This window comes from Vombatus ursinus, unplaced genomic scaffold (assembly GCF_900497805.2).
Source record: "Vombatus ursinus unplaced genomic scaffold, bare-nosed wombat genome assembly UNPS02014847.1, whole genome shotgun sequence".
NCBI lineage: Eukaryota > Metazoa > Chordata > Mammalia > Diprotodontia > Vombatidae > Vombatus > Vombatus ursinus.
In genome coordinates this window covers 23,520,102-23,533,784 of record NW_020954625.1, presented here as the reverse complement: position 1 = coordinate 23,533,784, position 13,683 = coordinate 23,520,102, and the positions used below count along the sequence as shown (strand labels likewise).

The 13,683-nt window shown below is 48.7% G+C and overlaps 1 protein-coding gene across 4 annotated transcripts in view; it reads left to right on the top strand.

Moving 5' to 3' along the window:
- The window catches only part of ATAD1 (ATPase family AAA domain containing 1), a 41,543-nt gene that overhangs the window by 13,360 nt on the left and 14,500 nt on the right, over positions 1-13,683 (top strand). For all 4 annotated transcript variants that reach the window (XM_027840651.1, XM_027840652.1, XM_027840649.1 and 1 more), the window contains exons 3-5: positions 3,084-3,182; positions 8,227-8,347; positions 13,188-13,388. In XM_027840651.1, coding sequence (XP_027696452.1) covers positions 3,084-3,182; positions 8,227-8,347; positions 13,188-13,388 — 421 coding nt within the window. The remainder of the gene's footprint in view (positions 1-3,083; positions 3,183-8,226; positions 8,348-13,187; positions 13,389-13,683) is intronic.

Here is a 13,683-nt window from a genome sequence, read left to right as displayed (position 1 = left end):
TTCCTTCAGCCACTGCTGTGTGCCAGGCATTGTGCCAAGTGCTGGGATCCAGAGAAAGGGAAAAACAGCCCCTGCCCTCCAGGAGCTCCCACTCTAATAGGGGAGACAGCATACGCCCAACTGTACAAACAGGCCAGAGGCAGGATGAAGGGAGCTAACCCCCAGAGGGGAAGGGGCTCCAGAAAGTCTTCGTGCAGAAGCTGGAACAGCGACAAGGTGGGGAGCAGGACAGAAGCGGGCGAGGCTTGGATGAGGAGTGCCTGCAGAGGAGGCCGGGAGAAAACAAGGAAGGGGCCAGGCCAGGCTCAGCAGCCAAGCAGAGGATTTTATGTTCGTTTGCTCCTGGAGGGAACCTCTGGCATCTGCTCTTTAGGGACATCAGTCTGATGCCGTGCCCATCAATTTATTCATAAATAGGCAACTGTCTTCATGTGCAGTTACTCTACTGTCCCACTTTACTCCAAGAGTCTGATGCATATTTCGAAATAACTTGAGCTTCAATTGCCTGTTTCTTGAGGCATTTACATTATCCGGTCATTAGCTTTATATTTATTTATTTTATAAGTGTTTCATCTTAGGGCCTGAATTGCCATAAGGGTTGTTTGAACAGGATGACCTGAGTCTGTTGACATTTGAGTCATGTGATCACCAGAAAATAGGCTTAGCATTTGCTTTATTTTGACCCAGATAGGTGATTTCACGTGTGGAGAGAACTCCTGGGCAGGAGATTCCCTTTGCTGGTGAATGCCAAGCCGCATCTGAGTGTTGCCTCAGGCTCTGAGAGATGAAATCACTTGGGACTAGAACCCAGCTCCTGCCTCTGAGGCATCCCCAGCGTCTGATGTTTCTCAGATGATGCATCTCTCAGAAATGATGACTCAGAAAATATCTTTAGGCCTGTGACTCGTTGGGCCTTGGTGCCAAGCCCTGCTAGGAGCTGCCTGCCCTCTGACTTACGCTTGTAAGTATATACAAAGTAAGTGCCCGGCTGGGCGCAATCAAGAAAGACTTCCCATAGGAGGGGCTCTTGAGCAGAGTTTGAAGGGGAAGAGGGGAGAAGGGAGCCCATTCCAAGCATGGGGGACAAGCCTTCTGGGCCTTCACAGGCCGAAGAATGGAAAACAGCTGAATAAAAGCATTAATGTCTAAATTGCCCTCCTCACGGACAGACTCGTCTTCTACGCCTGCCTTGTGGCTGTGACACAACCTGGCTGCTAGACCAGGCTCTTGGCATGCCTCACGATGGCCCTGGTGAACGGGGGCTACTGCTGCTATCTCCATTCCACAGAGGAGGACACTGAGGTACAGCGAGGGCAGCATCACACAGCCGACACAGGAATTGGGCTTGGCTCCTAGGCCAGCACCGGGTTAGGCCCCTGTCTTCAAGGGGCTTGCAGCCTAATGGAGAAGGCAGGACAGGTACATGAAAACACAAATAGTCACACAAAGTGCCATTTGCCAAGCGTCCAGTGTCACAGAAGTGGAGTGGAAAGTGTCAGTGCCTTCTTGGGAGTGAGGTTCGAGTTGGGCCTTGATTGAGACCAGCTGAGAAGATGCCGCCATGCTGACCCGGGGAATGGTATTGGCGGGGAGAGGCAGAGAACACATGTAACCCATTTAGGGCATGATGAAAAGGCCCTTTGGAAGCAGAGGGAGACAGTAGTGAGAGAGAAAGTTGCAAAGATGGTGGGTGAGTGAGTCTGCCTTCGTCAGACCCAGGATTGTGACTTTGTAATTCCCTTTGAGAAGCTGTAGCACATGCAGCGGGCACACCCTGGTGAACCTTCTTGGCAGATGGGCTAAACCAGGTGGAGAGTAACTGGGGCCTCAGACCCATCGGTGAGTTAGGGAGTGTCTGCCCCAAGCATGTGAAGACTTACCCCAGCAGAATGGGCAGATGAGAACGGTTTGTATCAACAGCCATGGAGGCAACTGAAGCAGGCACTGTGGAGTGCTTAGAACTTGGTCAGACATTGAAGACGCCAAGGTCGTCCACTGTATGCCAAGCCATCACCAGTCTTCCTAACTTAAGAAGAGAGAGTGAGGCTGACGACTTTGTGCAACTCTGCCTCATTTAAATCCAGTTCCTGAGCAAGTCAAGACATCCCCCCATGATGGTGACGGGTGTTCTAAGATGCCAAATGAGGAGAGAATGTTTCAGGCGTGAGGTTCAGCCAGTGCAAAGACAGGAGGTGGGGAACAGACCACAGGCCCACCGAAGAATGCATGGAGGCGGGGGACAGATAAGGACAGCGGAGCAGAAGAGATAGGGAGCAGCTGGAGCTCCCTGGGCAGGGATGATATGGCCGGGCCTGGGCTTTGGGGAAGGCAGCAGACCCAGGAGAAGGTTATTTCTGGTGAGAGGCGGGATCAGTTCAGTCCTCTGCACGAGGGCATTTGTCAAACTGTGTATACTTTGGATTTTATCCCCTTTTGTGTGTTGTTTTTGTGTGGTTGGCAAGACTGGGGAAGGGAGTTAAGTGGAGGAAACCAGGAGATATAGAAACATTGTCAGCCATGTGTAGCCCATCCTCAGTCACAGAAAGCTGTGACTTTAGCACTCCTAGCTCAGTGCTTTTGTCTGTCTGATCCTCTATAAGTGGTTTTCTCCACTAAAGTCTAAGCTTCCTGAGACATACCATTTCATTTTTGTCAACACGGTACTTTTTGCCTAGGAAAATGCTTAATAACTACTTGTTGAGTGACGGACTGGTCTAGTCCTTTGGGGTGGCCCAGAGAAGGGACTGAGTCAGTCGTCCTTCCAGCAAAGATATTTGCTCCGCCTTACCTCAGTTCCACCCACTACTCTGTCTTTTCACCATTTTCATCCTCAGATACTTGAATCTGCTTTAAATATCCCAGGTCTGGGATGGTGAAAGGCTAAGGAAGGCCAGATTGAAGCAGTGACCTTTCTTGTGCCCTGGGGGCTCACCAGGGGAGGGGGAGGGAAAGGGCCTGGGAAAGCCTCCCAGCTCTTTGTGCCTTCCCAGGTGCCCCACCCACAACCCACATTTCTGACTTATTTAAAAGAAAAGATGGGAGGAAATCATTTAATGTCTACGTCTATACTTTTTTTTTTCCAGGCCGAAAAACTAATGAAGCAAATTGGTGTGAAAAATGTAAAACTTTCCGAGTATGAAATGAGCATCGCGGCACACCTGGTGGACCCTCTTAACATGCACGTAAGGGCCTCTTATTTCCTTCTAGAGTCTCCAATGAGTTTGGCATAGCAAGGAATTTCAAAAACAATTTGTAATGGAAATATCTGAGGCATGACAAACCATTAGACACTTAGGGTGTTATTTTTCCTTTTTATAATAGGAGAGGTGACTCTTACTGTTTGAGTTGGAACGCATCCCTGTGTTCTAGTGATAACTTACTATAAATGGTAGCATAATAAACGTAAGACTCTCGCCTTCACCTGTCTGAAAGAACAGATGTCTGCAAAGTTTGCAGCCAAACGAGTCTGCATTTGAGTTTGCTTAGATGAGGTCAGGAGAGCTCCTTGTTGAGTTTCCCTTTGATTGGCCTGGGTCTCTGATCAGGAGAGATGAGAGGCTGGTCTTCCAGCAGGACCTGTGCCCCGAAACAAAGTGGGAGTCAGGCAGTGGGTGGCAGCCTCATGGTGCCTCGTCCTTCATTGCACCGTCTCTGTGTCCATGAGCTTCCCTCTTCCCTCCCCGATAGAATTTTAGCCACGCAATAGGAATGTTAAAATCCCTCGAGGTTGCATGGAGTTGGATAGATAGCTTAGACAGATTTTGGCTATAAACATAAGGGGGCATAAATTTGTGAACTCCACCATCAAAGGGTCCTTCAGATACTGCCACCAACCTCCCCCACTCTGCATACTGTATAGCTATGTTTAGCAACACACTCTCCCCCCAGAAAACCTCCTGAAACACCCCAAGTGTGTTCATTTGGACCAAGTTAAATGTAGGTCCACGAGGCTTTTCTTGCAAGAGCTGGCACTTTCCAAAATGCTTTGCTTTGTTTTTTTGTAGGGTATTTAATTACGTAAAGAATATCTAGTTTAGTGCTTGGAGGTCCTCAGTCCATTGATGCAGGGTGCAGCCTCTGTGCCTTACTGCATGGTGTCATGAGTTGCTGCAGTCTGCCTGGGGGCCAGGCCCCTGGTGCGAAGGTGCAGCGCTATCCCAAGGCTTTCTAGCTTCATGCAGCTTCTGCCAAAGTTTGTTCTCCACTGATAGATCTTTGGAGACCCCAGGGTTGTACGTGAGCCTGGAAGCAGTGTTGGAATAGGATGTCAGTGGAGATCCAGCGTTCACACCCCGTATTTGCTCTTGGCTGCTTCAGAGACCTCCAGGATCTCCTTGGGGCGTGTTCCAGGTGACCCCTGGCCACACCAGCTCTGGAAGCATGTTGGACTTTGTGCTCCCAGCCACAGATTTCACCTGCCTTCCAAGAGAGAGCCTTGCTGAGTAAGGATCAACTTGTCCCCAGCAAAAGAAAGAAAATGCAGTCTGGGTTGTCCCCGTCAGCTACTGCAGGGATTGAAGCAGTCCCTGGTGGAAATGGGGCAGAGCATGCTAGCGATCACATGGCTTTTTGCCTGTCTCTAGACCTGGATGACACTGTCAGTACCCAGATGTGAGAGCCTTGTCCAGTGATGGACAAGAGGGTCTCATCCTGGAGGGCCTGAACCAATCACAGAGCCCCCTGGATCTCCCCGCCCTAAACTCACTCTAAACAACATTAGGAAACAGGGACAGCAGAAAGGTGGCTCTCAGGCTTTCCTTGAAGAGGCAAATAAGGGAGGAGATGAAGGCAGTTTTTATCACGCCTCCCAAGGCAGTAAGAAGCTTGTGGGGCCCTCCACCCTCTTGTAGGCAGCACCTGTGATGTGCATTTGCAGAAAGGCCACCGAACCTAGAATGGTAACTTAGGAGCCAGCCACACTTACAGAAGACGAGGACCTAGACTTCATCGCTTCAGTGCCGAGGTGGGACGTGGGGCAGACGGCACGATTTGGGAGGATGCTTCGGACGTCCTTCATGCTTCCTTCAAGAAGTGAGTTGGGAGGCGGGAGGGATTCTGTTTTCACTGATTAGAGATGACCCGTTACTGATGGGGTGTCATCCATTCCGACCCAACTGGCTGTGTGCAATCAAACCGCCGACTTGTGAGAGCAGAGATCAAAGCCTCAGAGCCAAACTAAGAGAAGGCCTAAGAGCGAGAGGGCGCCGAGAGGCCGCATCAGCATAGGCTGTCACCTTTTTACTGCTGTCAATCAGCCCACAGTAAGGGGGCCAAAGAGCCCAGAAGCCACCTTAGCTGGCTTTCTTTTCTAGAGAAGGAAGACTGCAGAGGAGGACGCTGAAAGCACAGAGACGTGGGGGCACAACTTGCTTTGCCCCGTAGTTGTGTGGTGTGTGGTTTTGTTGAAGAGTGTACGGCATGCTGGGCTGGAAGCCGCCCAGGGCCGGCTTCCGCTTCTGCTGCCCCGACCCTTCCCGGCTTTGTGACCAGGTGCAGGCTTCCTGACCTCCCTGAGCCTCAGGCAGCTCTCCAAGGCCCGGAGAGTGATTGTGAGGTGGAGGAGGGTTGGCAGATGATGGATCACAGACCCTGGCTGCGCCCCCGTGGTCAGGACTCTCTGGGGGCCTTGGTGCGTCCATGGGCGTCCTTCTGGCCGCCTCAGATCTCAGGCCCTTCATTTCCATGACGAGGGCATCAAGGCCAGTGCAACCCCACAAGTAGAGCCCCTCTAAGGCACACCTGACCAAAGGTCATCCAGCCTCTCTGCCTTGCTGCTAATTAGGAGGAGGGGCTTCCTCGGGCCCTGCCTGAGTTAGCGGCTTTGTGGCTTTCCCACACCGCTCCTTCCTTCTGTCGGTTTCCCTCCTATGGCACAGCCCTTGGAGCACGTCACGTGCACCACCATGTTCTTTTGGAGTGTACCCGTTTTGAGGCTAAATTGTCCCCGTTCCCTTCCCCAGATCCTCCTGCAGCATGAGCTGAAGGCATTTCCTCTCCAAGTGGCCTTCCGGCTCATCTGTGCCCCTCAGACTCCATCAACACCTGAGCCCAGGGGTTCAGAGGTCTGGTTCTGCCAGATGAGGGCAGAGCACAGCAGGACTGTACCTCCCACTGCCACAGCCGCCTCACATCGGTCCTTCTCAGTGCTAGGTGCTGAGCACACAAAAAGAGGCAGAAGGCAGTACCTGCCCTCAGGGAACTCACAGTCTAAGGGAGGAGGGGGAGAGGGGGGAACGGGATGGCCAGAGAACATGATGCCTGGAGCTGAGAGAGGGAGGGTCTCATTCATGTGACAGACAGCAGGCCGGTGTTACTGCATCGGAGAGGGGAGGCCGGCTGGGCTGTGAAGGACTTTGAACACCACAGGACAGAAGGAGTGGGAGAGGAAAAGATAGAAGCTGCAGAGAAGCTTGTAATCTATGGAAAAGGCATTCCAGGGGGCACGTGGCAGGCATGGGTCGCGTTCGTTTGGGGCTCTGGACTGGGAGGGGAATAAGGAGTCAGGGGAAGGGGCAGGGGAACCTGAATGGTAACTGGGATGGGCAGAGGGTATGATCAGGTGGGAATGTTAATCATTGATGGGAAGCTGCCACTCCTCTTCCCAGAGGAGGCTGGAGAATTGGGCAGGAGACCCTCCCAGCATGGTCAGATGGAAGGCCCCTCCCATTTCCTTTCCAGGAGACACCAAAGCCAGAGATGGACGTTGGGCTTCTCTTCCTCTTTCCTCAAGGGTCAGGCGCCGCAGTAGGAGGTGGAAGGGGTGCAGTGCCTCACTCTTTAGTCTTTTAATAGAATTATAAGATGTAATGAGAGGCTATGTGATCTGGTGAAGGACCTGGGTCCAAATCCTGCTGCAGATGCCTGGAGTCCTTGTGACTTTGGGAAAACTACCCCATCTGTGAACCTCAGGTTCCTCGTCTGTCAGCTGAGAGGGCTGGTTTAGCCTTTAAGGCCCCCTCCGGCTCTAGGTCATTGGTCTTAACTCTTACAACTAACTTTTTCCCTAGTAAAATATCATTTTATTACATGTGACCCAGTGCTCCTGTCTGTCAGGAGAGTTTTGATTCCTGACTCTGCATCCACACAATTTTGTGTCATCTTCAGACTTGATCGAGTGGTCTTTAAACTGTTCAGCAGCCAGGTGCAAGCGCAGGTCTCTGGAGCATTGCAGTAGGTACCTCCTTCCCACTTGGTGAATTGAGGTTGGCCCTTTACCCAGGTCTGAATCCTTCCAGCCCACATGTTTCTGTCTTTTCCACAAGATTTGCTTGATGAAAGTCCAGACAAGCTATTTTGAGATCTCCCTGGATTTGCCCTCATCGGTCAGAGGAATGAGGTGACGTCAGTTGGGATGGCACCGTGCTGAATCGGTGACCCGGCTTCCTCTTCTGAATGCAGTTTTCAAACAACACACTCTAGCATTTTGCCATGGTCTTGTCCCACAGATCTCCTGGATCGCACTTAGCGATCCCTCCTCCAGCTCTTTCTGCACCCTGGGACGGACTTCGTCGGGGTGGTTGTTGTCTGTGTATTGGATGGTTCTTGTATCCCAGCAAGACATCAGTATTGTAGGGAAAAAATATTCCTGACCCGTGGACTAGAGGCTTTCACTTCCTGATCCAGAACCTTGTAACGAGAGCTTTTGATAATGTTTCTCTTTTGATGAGCAGAGCTCTGGTTTGATTGGTGTAGCCACTGATTATGAGAAATCCTTCTGAACGTGGATGCCACTGCCCGCATCTTAGCTGCGGGTCGTCTTCCTTTTTCCACAGCATGGTATCCTTATCCTAGGTGGGCCCGTGGGCCATCTGATCGAATCATGATGTTCATTGCCTCATTTAATTGTTGAACTAATGGTAAAATGAGCCTCTATAAAACTGGATTGCATCAGAAGCCTGGGGTTCCTGTCCTGGCAGTTTCACTCCATGTATGCCCTTGGGCAAGTCATTGAACCCCGGGGCCTCAGTTTCCCCGTCTATAAAATGAAGGGGATCAGATTGATGACCTCAAAAGTCTCTTCCAGCTCTAAATCAATGCTCTGGAGTTAGAATTCCTAATGACTCTGTTTTTCTCCCTAATTCTTAATTAACATATTCTGCCTAGGAAGAGCTCCTCTCTCCCAGACTCGCAAGTCCCCTTTTATTACCTAATTGAGTTAGTGCTCGTCCTAGCTTTTCATCTCTCCCTTGTCCTGACCCTTTGTGTCTCTGCTGCTTCTCGCCTCAGGTTACTTGGAGTGACATAGCGGGTCTGGACGATGTCATCACAGACCTCAAAGACACCGTCATCTTGCCTATCAAGAAGAAGCATTTGTTTGAAAATTCCAGGCTTCTCCAGCCTCCGAAAGGTAGGGTGGGTGGGTGGGGACAGGAGCTTGACGTTGCCACAGAGACATTCCATAGCAGCACACGATCAGGTTCCCAAAGGTCGCTGCATTTTTTTATGCAGCTATTAGGTTGTTTTTTTAAATAAAAATTGTTTTATTGTATTTATTACCCAGGTACTTAAATAAATACTTTTTTCCCCTGTGGATAGTTAATTAGTCAAATCATAAGTCAAGTTTGTCTATTTCAAAGTAAATTAAAATTTGAAAGACAGTGATGGTAGAAATTGCAGAGATCTAAGCCAAATTATTTCAAAATGCCTAATATCTGGGATAGCCAATAGTTTACAATTATTCTTCTCATTCCAGGTTTTTAATTATGTGGGTTTTGACCTACTTTTTAGATTATAACCATTCTATACACAGGTAGTGTCAAACTGCATGTGACCTAGAACCTAGATAGTGGAGGTCGGCTAATTTTGAGACTATGGAATAGGGAAAGAACATCCTTCTGATCTGGGACCGAGTTAATTAATATGCCAACAGACAGCGGTCGCCTTGACCCAGAATCTTGTCTCTCTTATTTTGCATTAAATTCATAGACCTGAGCTTAATTGTACATCGTTAACCTTGGAGGGAAACTAGTCCCTCTTTTCACCAGGAAATTGCTTTAAGCCTCATAACTCAGGAGTTGAGAGGGTTTGTTGGTTTAGTCTTCAAGGTGGTCGTGCATTTTTTTAACTTTAATCTTTTAAGTTTTGCTCTTAAAGAGCATTTCCATATATAAAATAGAACAGAAAAAAGAGGATTGCACACAAAGCTAGCCATCTGTGTGCTTATTTTTAAAAGTACATATAATGCATTGGTTTTCCTGCTTGGCTAGCTCTCCCGCACGGCGGGGGCAGCGCTTCCATCTTTGAAATGCGTCATTGGCCCTCTTTCAGTGACACTGTGGATGATGGTATTCTGACTCTCTTCCTGCAGTTAGTCATTTTTGAGTTTGTCAGGGTTCTGTTACAAAGAGCAAAAAATGAAAAGTGACCCAGAGGAGCTGTCCTTAGCCAGGAGCAGGCAGTCTGACCTTGGCTTTAGGATTGCGCGCCAGACCCCAGGAAGAGATGTTTCCCAGGGACCATATTGGTGCCGTGGGTGGAGAAATGGAGGGTTTGGTTCCCCTCGCTTGCCAGGTAGAGTCAGTCTGGAAAACAGACACTCTCTGTTATTGTCACATCAGGCACTCAGTTGTGTTGTGCCCCAGCGCCCCTGCTTTCTCTCTGTGCCCCACTCTCACCTGGGGCTCCAAGGAGCTGTAGCATGAGAAGCAGCCACACCTCAGTAAAACCGTCTTGGCGGATGGGATAAACCAGGTTGAGGGTAACCGATGGGCCTCAGACCCATCCGTGAGTTAGGGAAGTATGTGCCACCAGGCATGTGAAGACCCCCCCAGCAGAATGGGCGGTTGAGAACAGTTTGTGAAGAGGCTGAAGCAGGCACTGGGGAGCGCTCAGAGCTTGGTCAGACATCAAAAACGCCAAGGTCATCCACTGCATCCTGCGTTGTGCAACTCTGCCTCGCTTAAATCTGGCTCACACACAAGTCGAGACATTGTGATGCTGTTGGTTCTCTTCCAAAATGACGGCCAAACAGCCCCCACCTTCTGGAAATGTGTCATTGCTGTCTTGGGTCTGCTCTAGAAAGATGTTTTATGAACGGACAATCTTAGTGCCTCAGAAATAGTTCAAACCCCTTGGGCCAAAAAACTGCATTGCAAATACTTTTTAAACCATTAATTGAGCAAAGCAGTCAGGTACAATTATAGAGTGTTAATTTGTCAGTAAGGAGAATAGCGGCGCATTTAAGCACAATATTTCTATCATGCTTGAAGGTGTTTGCACCACGCAGATGTTTGTACCATGCTAGGCCAGATGATTCTTGTTTCTCAGACATGTCTGAGCCAGGATTCACACGTCAGTCTTGGGATCTAGCACTTCTCCTCACTCGCTCTACTAGTAGCCAGAATTCCATTTTAGAGGTCAGATATGATCTTACTGGTTAAAATCAGTTCAAGATATGTTGAGACCTTGTCAAATCTAGTAAACCGAATATTGTAGCTAACCATTCACAGATGGAAACTTCACTTCTAACTCAATTTACAGTGAGTTTTTTGGCAGTGGACATGAAAGGTTTGCAAAAATTGCGGTAACAAACGCTTCATCAAGGACGGTGAAGTCACCAGCACATATGGACACTAAGATCAGGCCTTGGTGCATTTCTCTGAGGAAGTAGAAATGAATGGCCTTAAAAAAAAAAAAAAACAGTGATGGGAAAGCAGCTTCTGAGTTAAGAAACATTTATTAAGTGCCAGCTGTGTGCCAGTCCCTGTGCTAAGAAAGGTAAAGGGTAGTCCCTACCCTCGAGCTAAGGGGAGGGTGGTGGGGACAACGTGCAAAAACTTTATATAGTCAAGCTATAGACAGGGTAAATTGGAGGTAATCCACAGGGGGAGGGCATTAGCATTAAGGGGACTCAGGAAAGGCTTCTTGCAAAAGGTAGGATTTTAGTTGGGACTTGAAGGAAGCCAGGGAGGTCAGTAGTCAGTGTAGAGGGGAAGAGCATTCCAGGCGTGGGGGACAGCTGGAGAAAATGCCTAGAGCCCAGAGAAGGAGGGTTATGGTAGGACAGCCAGGAGGCTGTGTCACTGGATCAGAGAGTATGTGATGGGGTAGGGAGAAGTACAATGTGTAAGAAGAAGACCGTAGAGAGGAGTGCCAGGCTGAAGGGGGCATGCTGGGCGGTGGGGCTTGAAGGATCAATTCCCAAGGGGTCTGAAGGAGGGGACAATGCTAAAGGCTGGAGCGCTGCAGAGATCAGTGAGGCATCGGACGTGGTGGGCATGAGCAGGCTGTGACCCATTACAAATGAGAAGTTTAGCGCAGTGGGATGAAGAACATCACCAGAAATGTACACGTGGGGAAAAGACCAAGAGAATGTTGGTAGTGCCTGCTCGCACACCTCCTCCATCTGCGTGTACGGTTTTTAAGAGTAGTGTGCACGTGCATTGTGAGTGCCCTCGAGGAGACAACTGCCAGTCATTCACAGTCTGTGTCTCAGAGCTCATCCTCTTTACCACACACGTGATGAATGATTGAGAAAACGGGGATCCTGGGCGGGTTCATAAAGGCATTTGATTTGTTAGAGTGAAATTCCATTTTCACGTCCCTCCTTAGTTAGTCTGCCTGCTTTTGTCAGCAGCGGACAGTACTCCTTGAAAGGTACTGGGGAGGACGAGCGTTAATGTCAAAGCGGATGGAGAACAGGAAGCATGGTGCTGGAGAAGGCCTGGCTCAAGACCTCCATCCATCTGTCACTGAATTCCCTGGAAACGAAGGGCGTGGACTAACCCGCCTTTGACGCACCTTCCAGCTCCCCTAAGTGTCCTCAGCTGTTATGGAAGCTGCTCTACCCAGAGACTGCCAAGTACAAGAGAGTCTCTTTAGATGGCAGGGCCTTCCAGATGCTTCTTCCCATGATATGATGCTGATTTCATTCAGGGAGCAGAGCCTCCTCAGTGAGATAATCACTCAAGATAACTGTCTGTCCACCCAGGAAGAAACAGATGGATGAAGAGTGCTTCCTGTATAGGCTGTGAGCGTTGAATGGATGGCCCGTGGGACTCGTACACAGTGTATGTACCTTGGACAATGAGGAGAGGAGACAGAGGACTGTTCTTTTGTTGACCCCCAGCTTTTCCCTGAGAAAAGGGGCCATCTTTTTAACACCAGTACTCTGCCAGTGATGATGTGCCCCCAAAGGAGCCGTGGAGAAGTGTGATGGACACAAATGAGATGTAACACATTGCAGGTGTCCTATTACATAAGGAAATGTATCATAAGGATGTCATCAGAGAACACAGATGGAGCGGCCTCTACTGGACAGCCCACGTGCTTTCTTGGTGTTCTTAGGAAGTCAAGAGGAATTGAGACAGGCCCCTAACATGTTGGCATCTCTGATGAGCCCATGGGATGACATGGAGAAGGGTCCTAGGGATAGGTAGACATAGATGGGTTGAAATCTGCATTATTGGAGGGTTCATCCCATGGAAGGAGGTCACGGCTCCTTTGGCATGTCGGAATATTTTACACTAATTGGAATAAAGAAATCCACAAAGGGACTTAAGACTCGAAGTATTTAGGATTTTGCATATAAAAATAACTTACATTATATTCAGAAGTCAGTTTTGCCAATGCCTGATGGGATAGGATAGAGTATGCCTTTGGAGGTTCCTGTCAGAGTCTGTGTTGGAGGAGACCCTGCTCTTTCAGCACTCAGAGAAGCCTCTTGGACGGAAAACTCTGTTGGTCACCGTCCTTCTAATTGCCCTCCTTACCCTTTTTATCTGTTCCAGGTCATCAGAATACCTTGGTGACCTGTGAGAGAGTGGTGTCGATTTCACTGTATCAGCAGGAATGACCGATATATCAGTGGGCATTGACATGAGATAATGTTAACTGTCATTTAGCCCACTGAGTGGGTACTAGCATTATCTGTACAGAATGACCCATTTAATCCAAAGGGCAGAAGTTTCATGAATGGGCACATAGAGAGATGTTATATGTGTTTCCTTAAACACAGACAAACACAGCACTTGAGTCTACTTGGAAACTTTACGTTAGATGTTTTGTCTTAATTTCTAGCAGTGGAAAATTGATATTAACGTATCCCGTGCTGTGATGCGTGAGTGAGTCAAAGCAGGATTAGACCTTGGGTGTCGAGCAGTGATAGTTGGGCGTCACGTAGAAGGGAGCCCGTGGTGGACTCTTTCCAGGACAATCAGACCTTAATTATCGGCATGTTCCTTTTTCAGGAGTTCTTCTCTATGGGCCTCCAGGCTGTGGTAAGACATTAATTGCCAAGGCTACTGCCAAGGAGGCAGGGTGCCGCTTCATTAACCTTCAGCCGTCCACTCTGACGGATAAGTGGTACGGGGAGTCGCAGAAGTTGGCCGCTGCCGTGTTCTCTCTTGCTATCAAGCTCCAGCCTTCTATCATCTTTATCGATGAAATAGGTACAGTTACCAAAAACTACTATGTTACCAAAAAGCTGCCGTAAATAGACCGAACATTTATTTTTGCCAGATGATGCAGAGTGATTCCAGAGTAAAATAAGCATCTATGACTGTGAAATGTCTGCCTACTTTCAAGTTCAATAGGATTTTAAAATGTTCTGTTCTGTCTTTTTAATGTTAATATTTTTAGCATCTGGAAAAATTTTGTAGGCATAGCTTGGAAAATTTTTTTTTTAAATCCGTGTTAACATGAGGACAGAGTTTTTTAATTATGATTTCCTTGCTTCTATCTTCC